The sequence below is a fragment of the Calypte anna genome, chromosome 5A (genome assembly GCF_003957555.1).
Source record: "Calypte anna isolate BGI_N300 chromosome 5A, bCalAnn1_v1.p, whole genome shotgun sequence".
In the NCBI taxonomy this organism is placed as follows: Eukaryota; Metazoa; Chordata; class Aves; order Apodiformes; family Trochilidae; genus Calypte; species Calypte anna.
The window spans coordinates 16,630,573-16,656,498 of record NC_044251.1 but is presented as its reverse complement, the minus strand read 5'-3'; the positions used below and the strand labels follow the sequence as shown (position 1 = coordinate 16,656,498).

The 25,926-nt window shown below is 35.3% G+C and overlaps 1 protein-coding gene across 3 annotated transcripts in view; it reads right to left on the bottom strand.

Annotated features, from left to right (window-relative positions):
* Positions 1–9,345: 9,345 nt before the first annotated feature.
* The window catches only part of ARHGAP5 (Rho GTPase activating protein 5), a 49,199-nt gene continuing 32,618 nt past the window's right edge, over positions 9,346–25,926 (bottom strand). For 2 of the 3 annotated variants that reach the window (XM_030451647.1, XM_030451646.1), the window contains 4 exons: positions 19,984–20,061; positions 18,435–18,566; positions 16,573–16,678; positions 9,346–13,189 (listed from right to left, as the gene is read on the bottom strand). In XM_030451647.1, coding sequence (XP_030307507.1) covers positions 12,859–13,189; positions 16,573–16,678; positions 18,435–18,566; positions 19,984–20,061 — 647 coding nt within the window. In that variant the 3' untranslated portion in view covers positions 9,346–12,858. The remainder of the gene's footprint in view (positions 13,190–16,572; positions 16,679–18,434; positions 18,567–19,983; positions 20,062–25,926) is intronic. The other variant, XM_030451648.1, reaches the window with a different exon arrangement.

The window sequence follows — 25,926 nt, the reverse complement described above, 5'->3', positions numbered from 1 at the left end:
CTACAGCTGGAACCCCTGACCAAACTGCACCGTGCCCTGTCTTCCCAGAGAGCACATGTACACATGCTACCCCCAAACCTGGGTGCTGAAGCCCAGCAGTGGGCTGCTGCTGAGGGTGACACTTGCAGGAAGGTCATCCAGCTACCTCATCATCAGACCCTCCAAACATTACTGAAGGAAGTTTATCCAAACCACATTCACAGCAAGGCCTTCACTAACCAGAATTCATGGTCATGTAATACATTTCGGTTTGGTGCCTATTGACAGCAGTGTGATGCAAGTAAACACTCAGAGGGCATTGGTGAGCATCCTCTTCCACTGCAAACTCAAAAACCTTTGATAACATCAGTACCACAGTAAACCCTCCTTTTGGGTCCCAGACAAACCTTAATAAAATTTCAGTTGAACACTGATGGCTTATTTGGGGTAGAAAGAAAACACAATTCATTTTGTGTATCTTAAGAATTAAAAACATGCAGGATGGGGAAAGATAAACTTGTTTTATCTTCTATGTTGCATATGTACTATTGCTTTCAACAGTGCCTTTGTAACCAACTGGTCCTATGACTACCCCACACTTTTGTCAATAAAATCTTCATATTCACCCCGCAATGGATTGCATTTCTAGAACAACATACCGTGCATTCTATATCATATCACATTTGCATAGCTCTATCTATAAATATATCAATAAGAACACTATAGACATATGCTTCCTAATTGGATATTTTTCTTAAAGCAATATTCATGTTATTACCTCTTAAAGGTGTAATGTAAGTTGATTGCTTTCTCATTTAAGAAACTTGTTCAGTATTTGGAATACACGGTCAACCCTAGAGACTGAAGGGAGCGATACTGGTATTGTACTCCAAAACCTCTTTTGGAATGAGGAATCACACTGCAGTGCCACAGGTTTAAGGTCCTGTGAATGTAAAGAAAGCGAAAAGAACAAGAGGAGGACAACTATGTGCTTAGAAAGCCATGTCACAGACTTTTAGGCAGTGGTATTTATTTTAAAAATTAGAGGGTTTTTAATTGTTTTGGATTTTTTTTCTTGCTTTATCAAGCCCTGGAACTTAAAAATAAGCTATAAATTTAATAGTCTACAAACCTTATGGAAAAGTGACATTAAATCTTAAATTTGCATGTGCTAAATGAGATCTTTATTATGGGATTCAGTGCCAAAGATACTTGCATTGTTTATACAACATCACATACATCTTTGCAGACAAAGCTAAAAATGCTGCAAGAAATTCTCATTTCTATCCATTTTAGAATAAGGAGTTATAAAATATTAATTAGGTATTCTAATAAATGGGCTTTTAATATTTTAGATACAATGAAGTAATTTAGAAGTGAAGACATCTAACTTATGTCACCTAAGTGTATTTCTGTCTTGAACGTTAGAAGCATCCACTAAAAAACATTAATTCTAAAATCCTTGCTGGATGCCACTTATTTTTTAAAGCAAGCCAGCCATGATAATTGCGGAAAATGACACATTTGCATTAAGAGTATATGCTTTAAGAAACACATCGTCTATTCCTCACCACTTAACTAACTCAGTAACCATTTTGAAAGGCCCTCTTTGCTTTTTTCCTAGGTTGACTGTGTCTTTAATGTCTCCTTTATCACCACTCTCAATGACAGTGTTGGTTCACAGAGCTATAGCATGATTTAATAGCTAGTATCCCAGGAGCAACTACTCATAAAACTGCCCCCCTCTCAAATTCTTTGAAAGCAGAATTGCAGAACACCTCATCCTGCATCCTTCTCCCCGTCACTTTTGTGCTTACTGAAAAGGTGCCTGTAACCCAGCAGTTCACACTGTTTTCAGTTCCTAGAGTGGAAACATTCAGTGAAGGGTGCAATAGAAGAATTCCAGTCTCATGGGCTTCAGCTAAAAACCAGTCCCCTTGTCTGAATGGTACCATTTCAAAAGTACACACTGGTCAGAAAAATTGGGGCTTGCAACAGCCTTACACATTATTTACAAAATACAAGAGATATTGTACTGATGTACTTTGTATTAATAGTGTAGTTAGTCTGGACCACTAATAGAAGAAAGGCAACAAAAACACTACCAGTATTATAAAAACAAATTGTAAAAAAAAGCTTAAAGGAATGTGTTACTTGGACAAAGAAAGGATAGACATGGAAAGCAGTGAGAGAGAAATGGGACATAGCCTTCCAGCATCTAAAGATCACTGTAAGGGTGACAGTGATAAATATTCACCATGTCCACTTGCAATAGAACTAGAAGAAGTTGGTACAGAGAAATTTCCAGAGATAAAAGAATGATTAAGACCTACTTTTGTATATTCAAGATAATATTTATTTTTGTAGAAATCTCTCATGGGTCAGGAGTTGTATTTCAGTACCTGTGTACATTATAAAACATTATGAGCATTTGTTTTGATCAAACAGCACCACAATTTAAATGTAGAGAAGCAGATAAATAAACCCACTTGCACACCTTGAGCTAGAACATTAACACTAGCAGCCATTCCCCTCTGCCTGAGGTAGCTTACTTTAGCATCTTGAAGTGGAACTTCACCTTATTTAAAAAATAAGCTCTGTTCTCATTTAAGAACTTTGCTTTATCTCTAGTTCTTACCCATTTCCATATTTGGTTCCCTATGTTATGGCCTTTTCAGTTTAGTCTCAGTGTTATAACTTCTTGCCTTTTCAACCCACAGACCTGACATTTTTTAACCAATTTCTACAGTCTCCCCAACTTCTAGCAACTTGTTAGCAGAAAACACTAAACAGCCATAGGGGTTTACCACCTATCAAGGGAAAACACAGAAACTAAGTAGGTAGTAATGTAAGAAAAAAGGGGAAAGCACTTGCAAAGGATCAGGGAAAAAAAAAGGGGGGGTGGGTAATTAGTGAGTAATTACAAGACTTCTCAATTCTAAATGCACTTCCAATTGTACACCGATTCTTTCTGTAAAGTATAGGAAAACATAATATATATGATAGTGGTATACAATGTTATTAGAGTGTTACGATATTGTACTATGATTTACAAAAATCAGCTTAATCCCAGCTACTCAATGCATATTGGCCAGTCTATTTTTTTTCTTTTTTTTGTATTGGTGTGGCCCTGAGGCACACAACCAAGAAGGTGCCATATGTGCAATACCACCTTGCACATTCCAAAAGCTTGTGATTTAAGGCAAGACAAAAAAACAGCTGGTTGTAACAAACGGATAAGGTGACACACACTGTGCAGGTGATGTGAGTCAGGCAAAGTCCTTCTTTGCTCCTTAGTACTTGTTTCATCTGGGGATGTAGGGAGGCTGAAGAATTTTTAGCAGTAAACTTTCAAAGAATATAATTTACAGTTCTTGTAAGAAACCAAAGGCTGAGATCAGATCCCTAGATTTGAGAAGATCACTTCACTAGTGCCCATGCACTTTTATATGTACCTTTAAAACAACTATTTTTCAAAGCCATAGGGGAAAGGGACAACTTTAGTTTTCTGCTCAGTGAGTATGTGCACATGAAGACCATGTATATTTTAACTTCTTTCTTCCATTATTCCAAAAACTAGTTTATACAATCCTTTATCATCTACATCAATTAAGGATCAGGGAAAGTTTGAAGTTCAGGAGCAGAAGTGTGTTTCCTTAAGCATCTCAAGGAAAAGGGCAAATACACTGCTCATTTGAAACAAGAGGATAGGTTTTTAAACTTGCCTTGAAAATCACAGGGAGGAATCTTTCTGTCTGCAGGGCAGGACACAGTCACGTAACACAGGTTTTCTAGGATACAACTGCACATGAAAGGCCAACCTTTTCAAGACTCTGCCTTGCCTGGAAAAAAGACACAAGGGACCAGCTACTCAGAGCACACCTACTGGAAAGGTGCAGCTGGATGTGATTCACAGACACAGGAGACTGTCCCAAAACAGAAACTTAGATTTTTTTCCTGTAAGTAAAATCACTCACCTTTACTTCCTCCTCTGCTTTGTTACCAAATATACAGATGAAGCACAGGGGCTCTCCAGGAAGCCGACAGGCTGAAAATTAATGCATTTACAGAGAATTTGAGTTTTAGCTTCCAGCATAAGGTGGAAAACTCAACATGTTGTGCCATACATAACTGACTGACATTTGTAGACACAGAATATATTAATGAGAAAATAACAACATCAGAGAGCTATTTTCGTAACTCTCTGCATATATGCACTTAGGTGAGAGACTTCCACTGATTAAGCAGGAGCTGCCTGCTGGGGACTTCACTAGGAAATAGAAACTGTAATTCCTTTTAAGGTGAAGGACAGAAGCACGTTAACAATAACACAGGGCTTGGTCTGGCTTTGTCTGATAAACTCTAATCAAAAACCATTTTCTAACAACATTCACCAAACCTCCTGAACTTATACTGCCATTGACTTAATATGATTTTTTTACATTGGTAAAGCTTCTCTTTTAAAAGAAACTGAGTTCAGGTCAGAAATGAGAATACAATGAGTGTAGGAACACAGGTCTGCTAAGTATTTTTGAGAGAGGGGGTAGACAATATACATCTGGCATTTATATTTAGCCAGATAATGAGATAAGCCTATAAAATAAGCTATGACAGTCATCATTGTAATCAAATTTCCCATATGGAAAAATGAAGACATGCTTTTATCTTTGTTACCTATTGCTTCTCTCTTTAGGAAGAGAATGCATGGATGCCCCAGATTTTACAGCTGCAGTAGAAAACAAACTTGCATTAATTGAGGCAAAAAAAAAAGTCACTCAAGTTGTTTTTTTAATAAGGAAGAAGGTCAGCTGTCTCCTTTTTTGTACCCTCAGTAAGAAACCTGGATCCTTTTAACTCACCATCATAATAATACAGGGACTCCTATAAGCAGATACCTACACAAAAATAGAAATAATTTTTGAAACTACTGAATGCAACTCTAGTGGTTTTAAAAGTGCATTAATGTAGCCAGTTTAAAACTCCTAAGCTCTTCAGATTTGCACTCTTAGCTTCCTACTGATGAGCTAAACTAGTTGGCATGTCTTACATGTCCTTCCTATTTGCTCACATTTCACATGCTTTCTAAGAGTCCTTCTCTCCAGTTCTATGTGCTGCACTTACCCACAGGAAAGCAATTGTAAGACAATTAAAAAAAGAGACTAAATGAGTTCAGAACATACGTTTTACTACTGCTCAGTGCAAGAACAGCTACAGGCTTCCTTAACTTAGTACATCAGAAGGAAGAAGACTCATGGAAGCTGCAATATTTTTTTTGTTTTTTTACATTTCTTGAAGAAATTTTGCCATTCTAGGGCTCTGGACATCTGTCCCATAAATTAATGCACAAAGATATATAACTGTCTACAGACATTCGCTTCAGCCAACTCATCCTTAGAAACTTTAGGGAGAGCCAAAAAAATAGGGTTTGCAGCAAGCCTGGAAGTTAACAAACCCACATTCTTGTGGTGCAAAGGAGGAGGCAAGATCTAAAGCCAAATACTCCCAACCGAGGATGCCCTGCAGCAGAATCCCTCCATATTGAGGGAAGTCTTGCTGAGCTGCACTACTATTTCTGGGAAGGGTAAAGGGGGAGAGAAAAAATTTTAAACATAAGAAAAATAAGGGGTTGGGGGAAGGTTAACTTTTCAGGAAATCAGACTCAACCTATTTACAGGTTAGTGGCCTGAAGACACATGTATTATTGCCAATGTTTTACGCAGAATACTGGATGTGGGGTAGTGGTAAAATATCCAAAGGGAGCTATGAGACCCTACCCCTCACCTGATAGATGCACTCACTTTTTATCCTGGAAAAAAGCAGAAGCATCCATTTCCTCATGATCATTTGAATAACATCAGTTGGACATAGACATAGACTATTAGGGTGGCTTTGTGTCAAAGGGTTTACTCACTTCCTCACCAGGTCAGAGCTTAGCTTTGACAACCATATTACATGCACACTAGTTCACCTACCTATTGGGAGAAAAAAAAAAGAAAAGGTTTAAGTTTCCTTCAAAGAGAAACTACAGGCGTGACTGAGATGATAATTTGTTTAAAAAAATCACTTACTCTGCCATGACACTATTTACATGTCTTCATTGAATGTGCTGGACATTTACTTCATGGTGTCACAATCATGCTACAAAAAACATGCTTTTGCATGCTTTTGGGAGGTAATAGCTCAGCCCTCATTTTTCTTTGAAACTACTTGCTTTGAAAAGAAGAGATAAAAAACAAATCTTTGATAGCACCATGTACAAACCCAAGAACAGAGCCTGATTTCTACTTCCCCAGAAGCATTTCAGATCAAAGCAGCTTTGTGTCCCAGTAAATAGATCTGGTCAGCTGTAAGGAGATGAAAAAATGTGGTGGTAATACCACTCAAAACTACTTTACATTCAACAACTGAAGTCTCAGAGTAGCATGTGTGAGGAACAGAGATGCTAAGGAAGACTTTAAGGTTGGTATCTATGTCCTGTGTTTAGCCACATCAGTTTGGGTGAAAAGCCACATGTTAAGCCATGACTCTCATAGGCGGAAGCTCTACAACACCAGCCCTTGAGGTTAGAGAGAGGGTACAGGGAGGAGCTTGAAAGCTCACCTACACACAAACCCTTAGGACAGAAATGAAGCCCAATTCATTTCTGAGGAGAGCTACTTCACCTTAGTGATATGCTAAGAATTCATAATATTTATCCTTCACCATTTTAAAACAGTCTTCTGTCTGCTCTTTCCAGCACTCTCATTACAAACAGGTTATGATACAGAAAATGATCACCCCAGTATCCACCTCCTGCTGATCATGACATGGACCAAGTACCACATTGCCCCAGGTCCTGTATAGCCACAACAGCAAATGAGAGCACACAGACAAATGCTGACAAAAAGGGACAAAAGACTATTGACTGACTTTTATAAACTGTGGGACCTAGTATATTTTACAGGAGATAACTATGATTATAATAGTATAAATTTTAAGTTTTGACTTTAAGTGAAAAAGAAATACTAAGAGAAGAGAGAATAAAGAAAGCACTCATCTGTGAAGAGACAAAAACTTTTCAATTCTGATACAGTTAAATAAAGGACATAAAACCAGACTGATTTGAGTGACCACATAGGATTTGAAAAAAAAAATTCAGCCAGTATTAGAGCTAGAAAACTAACAGATAGGCTATCAAAACTAGATACATCTGTCTATATTCAGTTTTCAAAACATCTGAATTGCAAGCAATATTTAACAGCAGCAGGCGAGCGAACTGTTTCTATATGAGAAACTATACTGACTACATCTATTTCTTTACCAAGTTGAAAAAGCTTATACATATATATTTCAATAACGAACCACGGACATTTCATTCTCTGTATTTTATTTTATTTTTTGCTACATTCTGTTTAATAATTTCATCTAAATGTTTTAAGAGGCAGCTGTTCAAAGTACATGATTTTTTTTTTTTTTTTGAGGTAGAATGCTTCATCTCTTCTTTCCCAACTTGCATGGGGTCAATATGACCAATTAGGGGCAGGCAGTGTAGAAACTCAGATCACACTGCCAAGTACCAAGCGTGGAACCTTCAAGGAGAGACCACACTGCCTCTAATTTCACAGCACAACTCACTTTTGCCTGGATGCTTCACCAATTCATCACACTCAGTGCCAGTTAGCCAAAGAATTTCAACTCATAACTTACATACTTCTAACTCCTTAACACTCTGCAAGAGCAATCAGTGGCATGGCTGAGAGAACTGCAGGAAGAGATGAGAATGGCTACTCTGTCTTTCCTTCACTTCTTGAGTGATGAAGCTGAGAAATCTGTAAGGACAGAGAGGCTGTGATACCATAATTGGGGGGAAAACACAAGCTACAGCTACACTATAGATATCAGTCAGTCACCTAAGCAGCCAGAGGTACCCTTCAAGCATTTATCTACCCCTGAAGCACCGACAAGTTTCTGTCCCATCTTAACCCAAACAGCTTTTAAGCAGAAGCAACAACCACCTTTCATTATTATCACACTTTGAGGCTGAAAAACCACAGTTACAGTACTGTAGACAGTCAGTGAAATTATTTAATTCTCCATGTATTCTAAATCACATCAAATAAAAATATAAAATAATAATAATAATAATAAAAAAGTAACAGGCAAACTATTATTAACGTGATCAGGTACTTTAAACCGTATATTGTAATACAAAAGCACCAGAATGTTGGCTAGGCATCAATAGCACTCCGTTCAGCAACAAAACCACCAGGTCTAAACACAAGTACATTGTACTTTATAAGGAAGATGAGAAACATATGGGCAACAGCCATAACAAGCACCATCTACACACTCGGGAAAGAATTTGTCAATAAGGAAGTGTTGGTTTTCATTAGCCATGATGACAGATTAAATTCATCCCTTCTGATTCCATGGAAAATATGAATTAGTTGAAGGATCAAATCAGACACAGGTGAACACTAATGTTACACTATGGTTCTTTAGGGCAACTATTAATCAAAAACTTGTGGTCTGCTATAGAGCCTGAATATTGAGCCATTACTCTTGATTCAGTAGACATGTTTTTTGAGACAGAAATCTAAAAAAAAATGGAAATTTGCACACTGAGCAAATTATAGGTAAGATGCATCTTATTTAATATTAAAATGCTCTATTATCTCTAAGTGTTACAATATACAATAAACCTGAACAGGTCAGATTTGAAGGCTGTCGGTTTTTTGCAGTTCTGCAGCAGCCATACGACTTCAGATGCTCTGAAGAAACAAAGTAAGTATAGACGCTGCATGCACAAGAGCTAAGAGCAGTATTATCATCTAACATGGATTTATCCCATACAGTTAGCAGAATTATAACCAATAACATACAACTCTGAAAATCTAGAGCTGACCTCAAACCCCACTATTTTTACTTCAGGTTTAAAAATGCATGGGAAAAATAATTTAAAGAGACATTTATTTAGCATGATAGAAACCTGAAAAACTGCTTTCCACAACCAAAACTTTTCTTGCTGAGAAGCTCAATCAGGTGCAATCCATAAGAGGTGAAAGGAGAGACAGAATTCCACATGCATGGCACAGTTAAAACAGAACTTCTTATATTCTGTTATTTTTGAGGTCCAGTCCCTAGTGTATGCATGCACCCATCTTGGAGGGGAGCATTACCTACAGAAGCATCTTCACCATTGTGAGAATCACTTCCAAAATTCAGCACATAAACATACATATCAAATGAAAAAGAAACACCTTCCACCCCAAGAATGCCTTAAACACTCGGTACACTCAGTTTTTGCAAGTTTTACTGCTAAATTTCACCTCTGTGTATGTAAAAGATAGGGTGCTTTTGCCTTTAAAAATTTTGTAGGCAACATTATACACAGTAAGCATCTTAGTATTTTATTCGTTGCATCTTTTATACAGAATAAGCTTCACTGATATTTAATTCACTGCAGTATTCTGCTGATGTAGCAACAAAAGATTACATTATAAACAAAGAACAAAATTTTTACTTTAATTTTTTATATATGTGCAATTTTTTCAGTTGACAAACAGCATCACAGTTATTGAAAAAATCTGAGATAAGCATGTAAACTAAGGCCCATTTTTTAAAATCTCCAATTGATAGTTTTTCTAATATGTATCATAAATATTGGAAGCTAAAGTCCAGCAACTAAAAATAAACATGTCTATAAATTTCCTAGTAACCAGGATTCAATAATGGAAAAAACATACAACAACAAAAAAGTTTCTTTGCACTTAAATTGAAATCTGTGATCTATTTACACTGTATATGTTGAAATTCCACAAGATCATGGAGGGTAAGGAATTTTGAAATAACCTGTTAAGCATTACTTAGAATGGCACTTTTGTAAATCAAGTCTGGGATTTTATAACTGCTAAAACATTGTAAGACAATACACTGCAGTATATGTCCATACCAATATTACATAAAAAAAGACAAACTACTCCATAAAGTGTCACTGAGATGTTCAACCAAAAATAATATATATTTGTATCTTTATCAAGATAGATATTACTGTAAAAATGCTCACATTAAAAAATATAGTTATTATTGTTTGGATTTTCATTAAAACTAGAAGGGACTAATGATCCAAAGTACAAGGAATTTGTATACGCTTCCTCATGCTTCCTCATTTTATAGCACTAATAAAAATAATCATAGAGAAAGCTCTATTATAAATCTTTAGTAAGGATGGTATAATTTCCTACTATTAATTTTAAATCTTTACTATGTGGGTACATGTGCATGCAAGTCTGTGCACATGTGCTTGTGTACATAAACACACAAACACATGAAAATTATCCAAGTGTATATATCACACATATGCACATATCCACCTTCCTGCATATAACTCTTCTGTAATGCAAACAATACGCAGGGACTCCTCCATGTGACAATAGAGTGCCACATGCCATCCCTCCTTACTCTTTGTCTTTTCATGTTTTATCCAGTAAACATAATAACACATTCACATTTGGCCAAATGGAAGTGTTAAGAATTTTAAAAATCATGAAGTGATTTAGCCATAACATCCTACAGAAGAAAAAATGCAAATACTTCTGATCACAAGTTCAACATGAAAGTTCATTGTGAAATGGAATGCAAATTATTTTAAAAATCAGTATTCAAAGACTCTAGTTAAATATTATGGCTAACAACTTGGAATTTGTAGAAAGGTTAAAATGTAATTCACATTACAAAGACTGGAGATATAGATAGAACTTGAAAATATGGATGTGACTGGCATTTACTTTTAAGCTTACTTCTCTTAGAAATAGACTCGTTTCCTGTACAGGTGATGCTTTGCCTATACCATATACAGTAGAAAAATAAATTCTTTAGCAACCTAGAAATAGTTTATAAAACTCTTGAAGTTTCATTTTCTTTTCTAAACATGCCAAGGATAAAATAAAAACTATAAATAAAGCTATATAGACAACAGGTGAAGTAGAACAAGTTAAGAACTACAATTTACAGGACAGACTTTATTGTACTATTAATTCCTGTGTGCTTTGCAATAGGAATAGAGTTGACTTTTCTTTTTTGTTTATGTTTTCTTAGAAAAGATAATTACTTGCAAGAATATAACACAATATCAAGATAATTTCTAATATACATGTACTTCAAACAGCAGCCGGGTTTATGGTATCATAGTAATCTATAATGATAATCCAAGTCATAATTAGAAGTACAATACCTAGGACATAAGTGGGAAAGGCAATTTTTATTTTGGGAAAATGGGAGCAAATCAGACTCTTAAAAGCCTTAATTCTCAAAATCATCTATTTACTATAATACATACAAGACGATCTTAAATCTTGTTATAGGTGAAGATTACAACAGTGACCATCATAAAGCTTTTTTTTTTTTTAAACTACACAAAACATTCTAGCAGCTGAATGAGCCAAAACTGTTTTCTTCTTTGCAGACCTAAAAAGGTATCTTTTGAGCATGAAAGAAAAAAAGCTGCTATGAAAAGTCTCACAGGTAGTGTTTATCTGTGGTTTCCCCTTTGCTACAGTTTGTAACCTTCTAAATTTTTACCGCTAACAAAATATTTAACCAAAAGATTTAAATTAAGCAGCATATTTTACAGCAAAATTGGTACCAATGTGAAAAGAAATAAAAAACCCAAAAAACAAAAAAACAAGAGAGAGATAATTTAAAAATACGGTAGGGGGGGGGGGAAAAAGTCAGTCATTTGAATTTTTAGTACAACATACCACAGAAAAAAAATATGCATACAAGTTTATGTGATTTTATATATACACACTCCAAAGAGGTTAATTGTCAGTACCCAAAGTATTTATTGCTATGTATTAGCAATGCATTTTTATCTTTAAAGGGTCACATAAAAATAGATTTAAAGAATAGACTAATTGAAGTCCTAGATTAAAACATTGTTTGGTTTAGAGAATTTTACTACAACAAAATTCATGTTTATGTATGAAAAAGTTATATAACCTTATATGAAAATGTAATGAACTATATTCTAAACACTACATGTATTCCCAAGTGGGAAAAATTAAAATATCTAAAATATATTAGATTAAGTTTACAAGACCATCAATGATCTTTTAAACATGCAGCTGTTTACAGAATTAACAGTTTTACAAAATGTTTAGTTCAGTAATGGAACATAAAGAAATAAGTAAGCAACATCAAAATTTTGTACAATATTTGAAACTCACTTTTACAACAAGCATGTCCTTGGTATTGTGCTGTAAGAAATAATAAGCAAATTCACCCACCCTTAACAAATTGTCCACAGGTTTACTTACAAGTAAAGATGGATGGTGAGTAACTGTAAAATTCTCAGTGCATTTTGCATTCTTCCATAAACCATCCTAAGCATACCATTACATAAGTAGCCAGGAGATTACAAAATAAACTATAGCTGGGATTTAGTTGTTTACACAGAATGTTTGAATGTGAATAAAATTGCCAAAAATAGCATGTTAAATAACAAAACCAGCCATAAAGCAGGCTGTAAGCACTGAATGTTTCATAAATGTAATTTTTTAAATCATTAAATTTCTATAGAAAAATTTTATTCACAATATATTGTGACAAACCGTCACAGGAATGATATAGTGATTGCAATAAAGTATCATGCAGCAGCAGCTTTGTACTTTATAGCTATTTTTGCTTTTAAAAATTAAACCTCTCCAGTCATGCTTATCACATAGTTTTTATCTGCAGTGTGTACAAATGAGGAACACAGTACAGGATATAACAAAAAGATGTCCAGCTGGATGGGAATTATTTGTCATAAATATGAAGTACATTACTGTATCCTGAAACATGCATGTCTACAGCTTGTCTTTACTGTCCAGTGCCAGGCTGCCTGCAATCATCTTCTATTTATATAATACCAAGAGGGTCTGCTGGTAACTGTGACTGTATCAGCTGAGGCTGCAGTGGTGGAGGTAACTGCAGAGGTACCATTGTTTCCACCATCTGCACTGCATTGGAAGGCGGTGGCTGAGACGCCGCTTGGTTGGGTGCTTCTATGATCTCTCCATTGTAAAAGAAAAACTGACACTGCTGAATGAAGGTCTCTATAACCGACTGGTGGATTTTGGTGGTAGAAAGAAACTCTCTGTTTTCAAAATCAGGTCTCATCAAAGTAGGCCAGAAACAAATTGATAAGTTATCAGCAGTCATGAAGTTGGTTTTATATTGCTGACTAACCCTGAAATGAGAACGACATGTGCAGAATGAATTAAAACAGTATGCAATCAATCACTCTAGTAAGCATTACAATTAAACAAATCTCAAGATTTTTGTTGCTCTCCTACATTAAAAAGATATAATTGGTTTTTTTAAGCAGAAGAAAATGCAGAAGAAACTGTGGCTCTTTCAGATTTGGATAGCTAACATTGCACCAACAGGTTGAAGCTACAATAATAAACCAACTTTAAGTTTCTCAACCCATTACCAGGATTTCATAAAATTAAAACTGTATCCATTCAGATTTCTATAAGAAAAATTACAAAAATAGCATCTTACTGTAGGACAGTCAGATATTTACTAACATCTATGGCACTCAAAGAAAAAGCATCACATTGGTTCATGTCAAAAATAAACACAAATCAAGTGTTGATTGAAGTACATATCTGCAGGTTTTTTCATACTGGCTAGTAACAGCATTTGGCATAGCTGTAAAAAACATCATCAGTGGAAACTGCACTAGTATTGGCACATATTAATTTTGTTCTATTTTTCAGTGTTAAACAAAGGTTTCCAACTGGGTTACTCTTTGTTGAGACAAAAACAGGGCTGAAACAGTTTCTTCACTTATGATCATCATTACAATAGTATTGTGAGAAAAAAAATAATAAAAAAAAAATCAACAAACCAACAGAACATCCTGTTACCAAATTTATCATTGAAAATTAGTTGTCTCCTCAGAAAAAACCCACACTTTTCACAGTAGTAGGCCAGAAAGAGCCAGGATATTTTGCTTTCTAAAAATACTCAACATTCTAAAGTGGCATCATAATTTTAAGGTAATTAGTGAGAGATGAAAAATAGTGCATTAATAAATCTGACTAACACCTAAGTTATTAATTCAGCTGGGAACACACATTTACTATATTACAGTAGACAGTGCAAAGGTAACGGAGCTACAGCTGTTCTGCAGAAGCAGCCAGAAAATAAAACTTCAGCAACTCATCAGATACAATTTTGAGGATTAAATAGAGCAGACTGGAAGAATTTCCTACAGCTGACTGTAGTCCAGAGATTCAAAAGCTGTGAAAAGCACAGTAAACACTAGGGTTAATGCTATAAGAAAATATTTTCATTCATTTACAATGCATGTATAGTGGTAACTATAAAGGGTAGGCTTCCATTTTAGCATGCGCATTACTTATTCCAGAGAGTGTGAGGGTACACAAACATTGCCTCTCAATCTGTTTTGAAGAAGTCTGGTCCAAAGGATATTTGGATACTACTTCTGAGCACCTGGTGCATTCTACAGAAAATCAGATTTCCCCCATGTCTGTTTTCCTTTAGAACATGTTGCAGCTGCATAATTAGAGCCAATAAATGAAGGACTGGGAACCTATGGCTACAAGTGAGAAAAGAAGAGCACTGCATCTCCTTCTCAGCTGCAGCTTACAGCTAGATTAAATGTAACAATCATCTTTATTCCCTCCTGTGTTTAAACTTCAACTCTGTCCTTTCTAAGTGTAAACAAAAACCTACCAACCAGTATGCCATCTCCTAATACAACGTTCCCAACCTCCTTCAGCTCCTTCTTACATTTAGCAAATGCCTATTCATCTCCTTTTATGTTCACTCAAAATGAAAGTCTATTAGTCTTGGTTCTGCTACCTCCTCCACTGCAAACTCCTCAGGGACTTATGCTGTTAACCTGCTCCATGATCAGACTTCAAAAGCTGCACACCTATGTTTTCCCACACTTCCGAAGCATATCATGCCATACTAAGCCTCATGTACAATGGGAGTAATCAAAGAAAATATATAAAACACAACCAATATGAAAAAAGCCAATGTCAATTCAACACTGTCCTGTTTCAACTCAGTCTTTAAAATTGACTTCTGCTTCCAGTTAATAAACCACACCTAGATAACTAGTATGCTCTGACAAGTCCCCATCACACTAAAGAAAAATTCATCTCACTGTTGCCATTTATAATATTCTGATGGTTATTGGGCTGTCATCTTCTAATAGCAAAAAAAGGAGGAGGAACTTTTTTACTTGGAGGGTGGCAGACACTGGAACAGGCTGCCTGAAGAGTGATGGAGTCTCCATCTATGGAGACCCTCAAAATCTACCTGGACTCCATCCTATGCAACCTGCTCTAGATGATCTCCGGAGGTCCCTTTCAACGCCTACCATTCTGTGATTCTGTGATTCTGACCCTTCCAATCCAAACCATACTATGATTTTACAACTCTTCTGAGTGGTATCCGGTTACAGGACAAAAAACAATAGGCACAAAAAAATACATGAAACTGTCTTAGCAAAAGAAAACACTCATTTTTACTCTGATGACGACAGAGCACTAGCAAAGGTTGTCCTGAGAGACTGTGTAATCACCCATCTTGGAAATACTAAAAAAAATAAAACAACTGGACACCACCCTAGGCAATCTGTTTCTAGTTGACTCTACTAAAGCAATGAGGACGGTCAAAACAATCTCCAAAGATCCCTTACAACCTCAACTCTGTTATTATGTCTAAAAAATGCAGAAATATCACCAGCTAATCTTTAAATGATAAAAGGATTTTTGCTTTGCCAATTTTATTCTATTCTTTACTAATGTAGTTACAACTTCATTCAGGGGTTTTCAGAGAATACTCCCATTTTAGCTTAAAAAGTAACATGAGTAAGATGACCTTCTTCCTGTTTTTTATGACTGAATATTGTATTACTTGTGCTCATAAAGGGTCAAATTATGAGGTAGTATACTTCTACTAATATCAGACTATTATGGAAAATAGAGAAATAATTTAAAAAGAGAAAATCATTAAATTGCCATGCAAGAAGGAAAATGTGTAAACATTTTACTGTTATTTATAGCTTTGTTCTGTATTTTACCTATTCAGCAGGGTTTTTGGGTCCTACATGTTAGACTCGTGATTGAAACCAGCCCTGCTCAAAGGGGGAGGGGCAGGCAGTGGTTTTATTTAGGCCAAATGACTTTCATGTCCCTGAAAACCTATGTTAGCTAAGAATTTTAATAGCTACTTCCTGGGGAAAAAAAAAAAAAAAAAAGGAAAAAAACAGAGAGAAAGGCAAAGAAAGAAGAGAGATCTGTTACTGTGGTGAACAGTTAATCTTTCAAGTTTCTTTGTTCTGTACACGAATCATTTTTAACTATAGTAGCAATGATGTCTGCTATTTATACATCAAGAAAATCCTAACAGAACACACAGATTTTTTTCTCAACCTCTAACTTCTAGTTTCATTTTCTACACTTATACTAACAGATGAGCAATGCAGCATGAAATTTTCAATTCTGGTGGTTAGTTCATAGATACTAAGGCAATCTTCTTAGCAACTGTTACGACTTAAAACATAATTTTAGTAGAAAAATACTAAACCTGTTTAGATGCGTTATTACATATTTGAAGACATCATAGTTCACTGGGTGGAATTTCTTCACAATTTCTTTTAACTCGTGTAGCCGTTCTGTCTTATCCGTGATTTCTATAGAAATAAGTGACATTCTCTGACACATCTCAAAAGACACACTGAATAAAGTGTTACTACGTTTCTTTCCTTGTATACTGGTACAGATAAGATAACTACAGAAAAAAGTGAGAAAAAATTGATAAAATTCCTATCCATATATACTATTGCATGGAATAACTTTATTATATAGGTAAGATTTGAAAGACAAAAGAATTGTATTTAAGCAGACTTATTTGTGTTTAACAGCACGTGTTATTTGTGTTTAACACATTGGCTTGTAGAATGTTAACCAACGTTATGACAAGGGGATTTCTTGTTAGATTTTTCTAGACTTGCAGGCCATTATGATGTACCTGTGAGACTTATTCAAATTGATGTTTCATAAAAATTTGGAGGAAGGAAGACATTCACATGAATTTAGTTTAATCTTAAACATATCAGTTATTCAAATACCTAAGAAATTCTTAAGTCTGGTGCAGCTGTTCTGAATTAACTGTTTAAAGGAGAACAGGGACTTTTCACAGGCCCAAGGGACATTTATGCTTCAAAGAGGAAATAAGCAACATGTAAGAAAGGGCTATTGAATAAAAAAACTTTTAAAAAACAAAACAAAAAAAACCCAATAAAAAACCCCACCGAAGAAACAAAAAAGCCCCAACCAATGCTGCTGCTAAAATACTCATGGAAAGTATCACTAAAGTATTTAGAACCATATATTTTGCAGAACATACTTCTATTCCATTATGATTCAAATCATAAAAAGGAATATAAGCTCACCTCTAACACTTGACTGAATTGCTAAAAAGAAATTTGATGGACCCTAGGACCATGGAAAAAATGTTAAATATGCTCCAATATATACCAAATAGAAATGCAAAGCAGTATTAATGGCATTTTAAAACACTGAGTCCACTTATATTCTAAGTTGGTGCATGTTTTGACTGAAATTTGACTGATACACTTTTTAGAAAAAAAAATTACATTACATAAGTAATTTGTCTGAAAAATACATCAGAAATACCACAAATAGGTATTTACAGATGTAGTCTAAAAATACAGAATTTCTAATGGACTATATATGAATTCAGCCCAGGCCTTGGTTTTACATCAGTATTTTCTTGTTTTGAACAAAAAAGCATTGATAATACTCTATGTCATAGCTGCATCCTGCAAAAGAGCATAGCACTCTTTTTCTGAAACAGTTTGCTGCCAACACTACAGAGATTCCCTCTTTAAAAAGAGGGAAGAATTTAGTCATTTCACTCAGAAATGTCTGAAAAATGTTTGTAAGGCAAACAGAATAAGCATTTCTTCTTATAAGGAGATCAAAAAAAATCGGGGAAAAAAAACCACAAAACCACCTGAAAGAATTACCTAATATTCCATAGACGTGTCTGATTTCTAAAGCCTACTCTGAATGCTTGACTTAATGAATTCAAGGGCTTTTCCCCCTGTCAATATTTGCAAGAGTTACAAGAGCTTTCATCCTATGCAGCACTAACACAAGAAAAAAGTAGACTTCTCCAATTAATTTTTCTAGAAAAAGGGGAAATAATAATCCACAACTTATTTTTTAAGAAGTAAGCTATTACCTTTATTTCCTCATGTAGTTCTGCTAACTACAAAGAATATTTTTTAAAAATTACATATTTCAGCAATTTTTGAAATACTTCATTGCAGTCAGTCCTTTCAATTTACAATGAAGTAAAAATTGTGGGAAGAGCAATTCATATAACATCATTAGATCAAGAGAAGATTGTTTATTACTTACTTGATGTTTCTAGCAACTCTTGATGCAAAGAATAAGGAATTAATGGATCTGGCAGATCTGCAAAAAAAGCTTTAAGAGCCCCAGCAACTGCATTTACTGTTACTCCCATAGATTCTAGGCTGATATGATGATCTGTAAAACAAAATTAAATAGCAGTGTAAGTAAAAACTGCAGTTATCATTACCTCATCCTTTATTTTTTTTAATTAAAACAAGAGTTTATTCAAAACACTGGAAATGAAAATGTTGCCAAACATTTGTTAAAAAAAGGATGAAAAGCTTAGCCTATGGATAAGCTGCCATCACTTTGACCCATGTGAAATCAGGTGTAAGAAAATCTGGCAGCATAAAAAATACCAGAAGATCAGAAACAATAAAGTTGTCTTATTCTCCACAGAGTCCTAAAGGCTTTTTTATTTGCCATTAACCTGCTTCTGATTAATCAATTTTGCCCAATAATACGTTTTAAATTCTATTTCTCAAAATTTCATTAAAAACTGGTACAGGGCACATCACTTTACAGAATTCATGTGACCACATGAAGCCTTTTAAAAAACAGAGAATACATACCAGCTACTGCACACAGCCGCATAATCTACTGCTAGATTCCCAAATAACAGAAACTTTGGTTTATAACTAGAGATATTTTCCATTGAAATTTTCATTAATAAAGTCATGCTACATTATTTTTAAACCAAGTCTAGAAGGGGAAGCACTGTAAGCCAGAGAGCTTTAAGTATTTAAGAACTGAATTTTGAAAATGCTAAGTTTACTTTACAAAAGTCCAGTTCACCTGAAACTCCAAAACATCCAGTAAGGTGATTGAAAAAATATAGCATGATACTCAGTCTACCTGAAACAGCACACTGAGGCATAAAAAGCCTTAATACATTTATCTTTCTTTTCATCTAGGAGGAATTTCGCTGTTTTTTCATAGGCTTAATTTCATGATATCAAAGAATTTTTAAAAGTGGTTGGTTTTTTTTTTGAAATATCAGATGAAATCATAAATTAAATGAGAAAACAGAAGGCAAAAAATAATGTGGATCCCCTCTTAACACAAAGTGAACAGCAAAATCTACCAATCATATTCCAGCATATTCAAAGCATGAGAAAGGTTGTGTAAGAAATTTATTATTGAGTTGTTAATCCATATTATTCTAGAAATATTTCAAGGGAATAAGGGTAAAACAGTGCTACATTTGGGGAGATAAGAGGAGGAAATGAATGCCCTAATGCTTGGGTCTGATGAACTATTAGCACAAAGAACTGCAAGGACTGCATTTAAATGCTTTAGAAGACCAGAATACCACCTAGAAAATCTTTTAACAGCACATAAAGGCAGCTGTAAAAAGATTCTATCCCATCTTTGGTTTATACAGAGATTTACTGGTAATTACCTGGACTATACCAATATAATCTGCCAGAACATTAAGTACTCAGTCCTATGGAAATCATTTCAGAAGTACAACTCTGTTACATTTCACTATGATAAACTCATGCAGAATGCAAGTCCTGTTTTAGCTTTGAGCAATAAAATCTGTCATTACCTTGATCAAACTGTTTCTGAATGTTGTCTTGGTCTGTTTTATTCCCACTAACACGGTACAGGCCTTCAGTACACAATCCTTAGAAGGGGAGGAAAAAATAAATTAAAAAACAAGTTTATATACTATAGAGCAAAACAGAGGCAATCATAATTACTAATACAGAAATCAAAAGTAGGAATACAAACCTTGAGTGCCTAAAAAGTAACATGTTGATCATTATAGTGATACAAGATTACCAAAGCACAAAATACCACTCGTCTATTAAGTTCACTATTACACTTAATATGAATCAGAAGAAACCACATTGTAGGATAACAAGAATCTAACTGCAGGCATTTATGTAATAATTTACCCAAAATCACTCTCTTCCTGATCCCTACTAGACTGCTGCTATTTGCATCTTTTTTTTTTTTTTAAATCACACACACAAGAAAAATAAAAACAAAGCAAAAAAACCCAAGCATTTCTAATTAATTCCTGTTTGTGTAATTTCATGTTGTAACACACTCCTGTATGAGACAAGAACTTCATCTTCTAACATACCTTCCCTTTTACAATTACTATCTTAGAAACTTTGCATCTATTTTTTTTCCACTTCTTTTCTAAGGTAAATTAGCACTTACTTGTTCTACTATGCACTGGAGGTAAGTAACAGTAAAAAATACACGTTTATTATGCACACACACACACAACTTGCTCACTTCACTCTGGTGATTATTCCCCAGCACTGCTATCTCTTTACCCACAGCTACTCACTCAATGAAAGCATCCCTCCTGCTAATCATACCATTACCCAAGATCTTCTTGTCCTTTGTTAATTTAGAATCCATCACAGAATGCAAGGAGTTTACAGTTCCATAACTCTCCAAGTTACCTTTATGGGTGCAAAATTATGTGTATGCCAGATCTCTGTAACAACAGCAGCTCTATTTTAATATTCACAAGTTTTAGAGCTTTATAAAATCTCTTGGGTTTTTACCATCATAGCCCAGTAATTCAATACATTTTATATTATCAGATCAATACATAACTCCTCTGTGCCACCACAGCCAGCCAGTCGGCCTTTAAAGTTAGCAAGAAACATTAGAAATACCATTACAATGCTCAAAGTCCAGAAAGCACTTAACTGCTTCACACTGCTGTGAAATTTATACCATTATTTTGATAACAGTATCAACTCTTCTAACTCAATTCTTCCTTCTTAATGCCTCGACAATTCACATGTGTCTACTGGCTGTATCAAGGCTATTTTAATAAGATTTTCTTCAATAAACTTCTATATCTACCAAACCCACAGCTCAAAGTTCTTTTGTAAACTTATACCTAAAAAGACTTTTAAACCAAAACCAAAACAAACAAACCAACCAAATTAAAAAACAGCAAAACCCCCCCCCAAAAAACCAACCAAACAAAAAAAACCAGCAAAAAAAACCTGAGCCCCATTCACTGACATCCTCAAATAACACCACAAGGTATAATTTGGTGGCACAGGGCTAATAGTAGCTTCAGTGATTCAGTGGTTTCCACAGCTGGAAAGGGTTTCAAACCTGTCTTCAAAGTAATGCCCCTGATGTGCTACACACTGTCACAGCCAGAAACACTTTGCATTTATCTTCCAAAAGTTGTAAATAAATAAATACAAAAAAAATCATTGATAGATACAAACAAGCTAGAATGGAGATTCTCGTTGTTTAGTATGAGAGAATTCTCAGTTGGAGATGCTACAGCCCAAGGACATTCTTTGTTTTATCCAACTGCTATTCAATTTCTTCCTGCACAAAAGGAATTGAATGTGCTGCAACAACATTTTCTGAGAAGTCTGATCCAGTCACTGTCTAGTAGGGGTGTTTAAACCTTAAATACTCAAACTGAGCTGTTTTGGAAACAGAGATGCTCTATTGCAGTATCTTGGGAATTTTTTGGTTAGCTGTTTGTTTTTTCCCTTTTTCATCACACAGTAGATACCTCTTTGCTCAGACCAGCACAGCTCCAGGAAACAAAGAAAGATAACTTAGATAACTTCAGAAAAATGTAATGTTAAACAAAGAGATGTATACTGAATTTAGGAATCTTCAAAAAAAAGCTATGTGCAGCAATTCCATATTAAGCTAAATAAATTTGTCTTAGATTCTTCAAGCAACACCAAATTTTCTTGCTTATATATTCTAGAAAGTAACACTTTATTTAACAGTTGGTCAACTGACATGATACTGTTTCTTTGGAGGCACATGAAGAGACAAATTTAATGCTTGTGTGCATACACACACCTGTAAGTCTGAAGTATAATTTTTAAGTAATGTTCCAATTCTCTGCTGTTTATTATTATCCAACCAGGTTCCTGCACTGCTTGTTACATCAAGATCTTCAACAAGTAGAAGATACTCTAGTTCACCAGTTTTATCTTTTAAATTTCTTGCATACTTATAATGTATATCCATACTGAGAGAGCACATGTGGTTTTTTCTTTAACATACAAGCCTGGTGATTTTTTCAGAATTCTTATTTAACAATCCTACTTCCTTCCTGGTCCAGCTGTAATTTTCAAGATATCCTTACTGGACACAACGGTTATTTTAATATTTGTTTTAATATATTTGAATAATCTAATTTATTTGCTTCTCTGTTCTCCTTGCTTTCCTACAAGAATTAGATCCTTTTTATTTTGTGTCACCATAGCCTGTACTTCAAGACAGAGCTCATCTCCTTTGTCTAGACTATTCCTTTCTCAAAATACCACTTAGTGCCTAATGAATTCTCTTCCTGCACTTCCTTTTGAGCTGCTGGTTGTGGGATGGGTTCCATATCATCTGACTGGAACTTCACATGGGTTTCAAAGCACTTTGCACCTATATGCATACTTAGGTCGTAGGACACTTCTATTCTTAGGTACCAACATATTTCACAAGTCTTGGTTCCTTCTTAGAGCACACTAAATTCAGCATAAGGGCAGATTTAAGTCTACCAGGTAAAATATCTAGTTTCCACACCAGTAATAAGCAGATGTTTTAGAAGCATAAGGAAGAAAGAAAAAATATTCAGCAACTTTTCTGTGGTATATCCTCCCAGATTCCTGGAGATGGTAGCATACACAGACTTTTGCATGAGGTACTGTAACAGACATTTGGGGATGTACTCTCAATGAATTTACACAAACTCCCTTTACTTGTGTTCTTCACAAAAACCCACAGCAACTGCAATTTTCCAATTCAGCAATACACTCCGTCTTTATGCTCATGAACTGAAGTTCCAAGGAAAACCTTTTTTCATGATTAACAAGAAGCAGTAGCTTGTTTACTCTTTCCCAGCACCAGGTTTTTTTATGAGTATCATTTCCCTTGTACACAAATTTTCTAAGCTAATCTGCTTGGTCCTTCTTTATCCAAGTGTTACTGTCACATCCCATTCTTTGCTACCCTGAGACAGACTGACCTGGAACTGTAACCACTACTCAAACTGTATGCATAACATGGAGCTACATAAATAGTATGATTTTTCCCCATATTGCTCACTCTTCTTTTTGCTTGCATAATAGCAAGTACCCAGAGCTGAAGTTTTCAGACAGCTGCCAATTAAGATTTTAAAGTCTTTTCCTGAGTGACAACTGCTACACTGATATTTATTTTCACGAAAAGTCACACAGCATCTGGCAACTTGACATCTGTAACCAGGTTTCACTATCACTGGCCTGCCTACACTTCTGAATACATGCCATAAACTCACAACAACTTTGTCTCTCCCCAGTTTACACCCCCTAGAATGACAACTGAACTTGTCAAGAATCATTCACTATAAAATTTGCCTTGATACATTTTGTGATCTATATAATTCTATAATTTTATTCCACAGCTTGACCTTGTGTACCTCTTCTCACCCCGTATGCTATTTAGACTATACACGACTAAGGGAACTGTCACCTTGCTGATCCAGAATGACAATTTCTACATACACCTATATATAACTACATAACAAAGAATTCAAACTCTTTTCAAGTAAGAGTCTAGAACTAAATTTGCTTATAAAAATAAATTTAAAATTCTACATTTAATGTTCTTAACTGTATGCCAACACTGGCATTTAAATATCCATGACATTCAGTTCACACACTGAAAACAAGAACAAAAATAACTATCTTGTTGCTTCTTGTAATAAAGTAATCTATAGAACACTGAAATGCTCAACTAAAGCAAGCACTGTAAGAATATAAGCAGTACTTTTAGAAAGACTCAAAAATTAGGAAGTTCTTATACAATGCTGAATTAACTTTTCTACAATTTACATTAAGCGATTACTTAAAAAGTTCTCATTTATCATTTTATGAAGTGTCACTCAATCACATATTTCATGGCCTGCTCATTCAAAAAAAGGAATAAAAGATACTTCAATGACATGACAGATTTGCCTAAGAAGAGGTAGTACATTCTTCATTTCATTAAAAATGGGAGATATCTTAGAATATTCTAATTTTCCAGGCATATTAGCTGTTTGATCACTTTGGGACTAGAGAAATATAGGGTAAGAGGAAATGTGTAAGTATTCTGCAAAAGATTCAGACATTTTGGCCCTGTCTTTGTTGTTTAGGAATTCTTTACATGATTCCCATGATGTTTCCTTTGAAGAAATACCTTAATTAGTACAGATCAAGTGCACAACATGAGTTTATGAATATTTTAAAACAGATTTGGTTACGGTTTTCTGTGATTCTCACATATTAATAAATTAACACATGTGCCCCTCCTCAATCTGTCTGGCAGCCAGTTTTCCATTAGGAGAAACAACTGACGCCTGCTTTCCCCTCCTCTCAAGTTGGGACAGGGTTTCCTCCCTGTTGATTAATTCCTAAATTGCAAAGTAGAAATTGGTGTACAGTTTCCTAACTACTGAAACTTTTCTCTGTCAATTTTGAAGTGATCATAGCAGGGATCCTCAGGAGGTCACGTAGTCCAGTCTCCTGTTCAAACAAGGGTTCACACTGACTTCAGTTCCTTATCTAAATCTGATCTTGAGTATCTCCAAGGACAGAGAGTCCAGAATCTCCAGACAACCTGAACCAGTGCTTAAATAATCCACAGAGCAGGAGTTTTTCTTTCCATTTGGAACATCAGAGTTTAATGAGCATTGGGTCTAATCTTCCAGCCTTTCTCTTCCCAAGCTGAACAGATCTGCATCTCAGGAGCTCCATCCCCTGACACACTTCTAGACTCCATTAAGTTTGTTAACACATTTTTTTGTAGTATTTCAGATAAAGTCTAACAAGTGCAGAGTAAAAACAAATAAACACTTCTGTTGCTGTAGTGCCTACACTTCTGTTGGGTCAGTCCAATACAGAGGGCATTGTTAGCAGGATGCACTACTGACTCATGCTCAGTTTGTTCTCCACCAGGATCCCCAGATTCTTTTCATCAGCACTACTATCCAGCCTGTCAATTCTGCAGCATGTAACACTTCAGGGATTTAGTCCTTGCAATTCTAGTAACAAAACTTGGCATTTGTCCTCACTGAATTCCATCAGGTTCCTGTCTTCCTATTCCTCCAGTTTGACTGCATTTCTTTGAACAGAAGCCCTGGCCTTGAATATATTAACCACAGCACTCACTCTAGTTCACTCACAAGTCTGAAGAGGGTACAAAACGTACTGAAGGACTATTAACTTTACTGTTACTGTACCTATCCAGATTCAAGAGTAGCAGAATCATGCACTGTGGATTTTTTGCTAAACATGTCAACTCAATTGTTACAACTGAAAAGGTGGTCTAAGTCCCTGCCTAATCAATCAGTGTGTGTCCTTCCCTTGCTCCTAGCTGCACTGTCCTGCTCCCAGCCTTGCACTTGTTTTGACACTTATTTCATCCTTAAATTAGCAGATGTAATACTGAACAGCACGACCTTGCCCATTTTTGCTGATGTGGCTTCCAAACCTGTTAATCTCGCTGATTCACAAACATC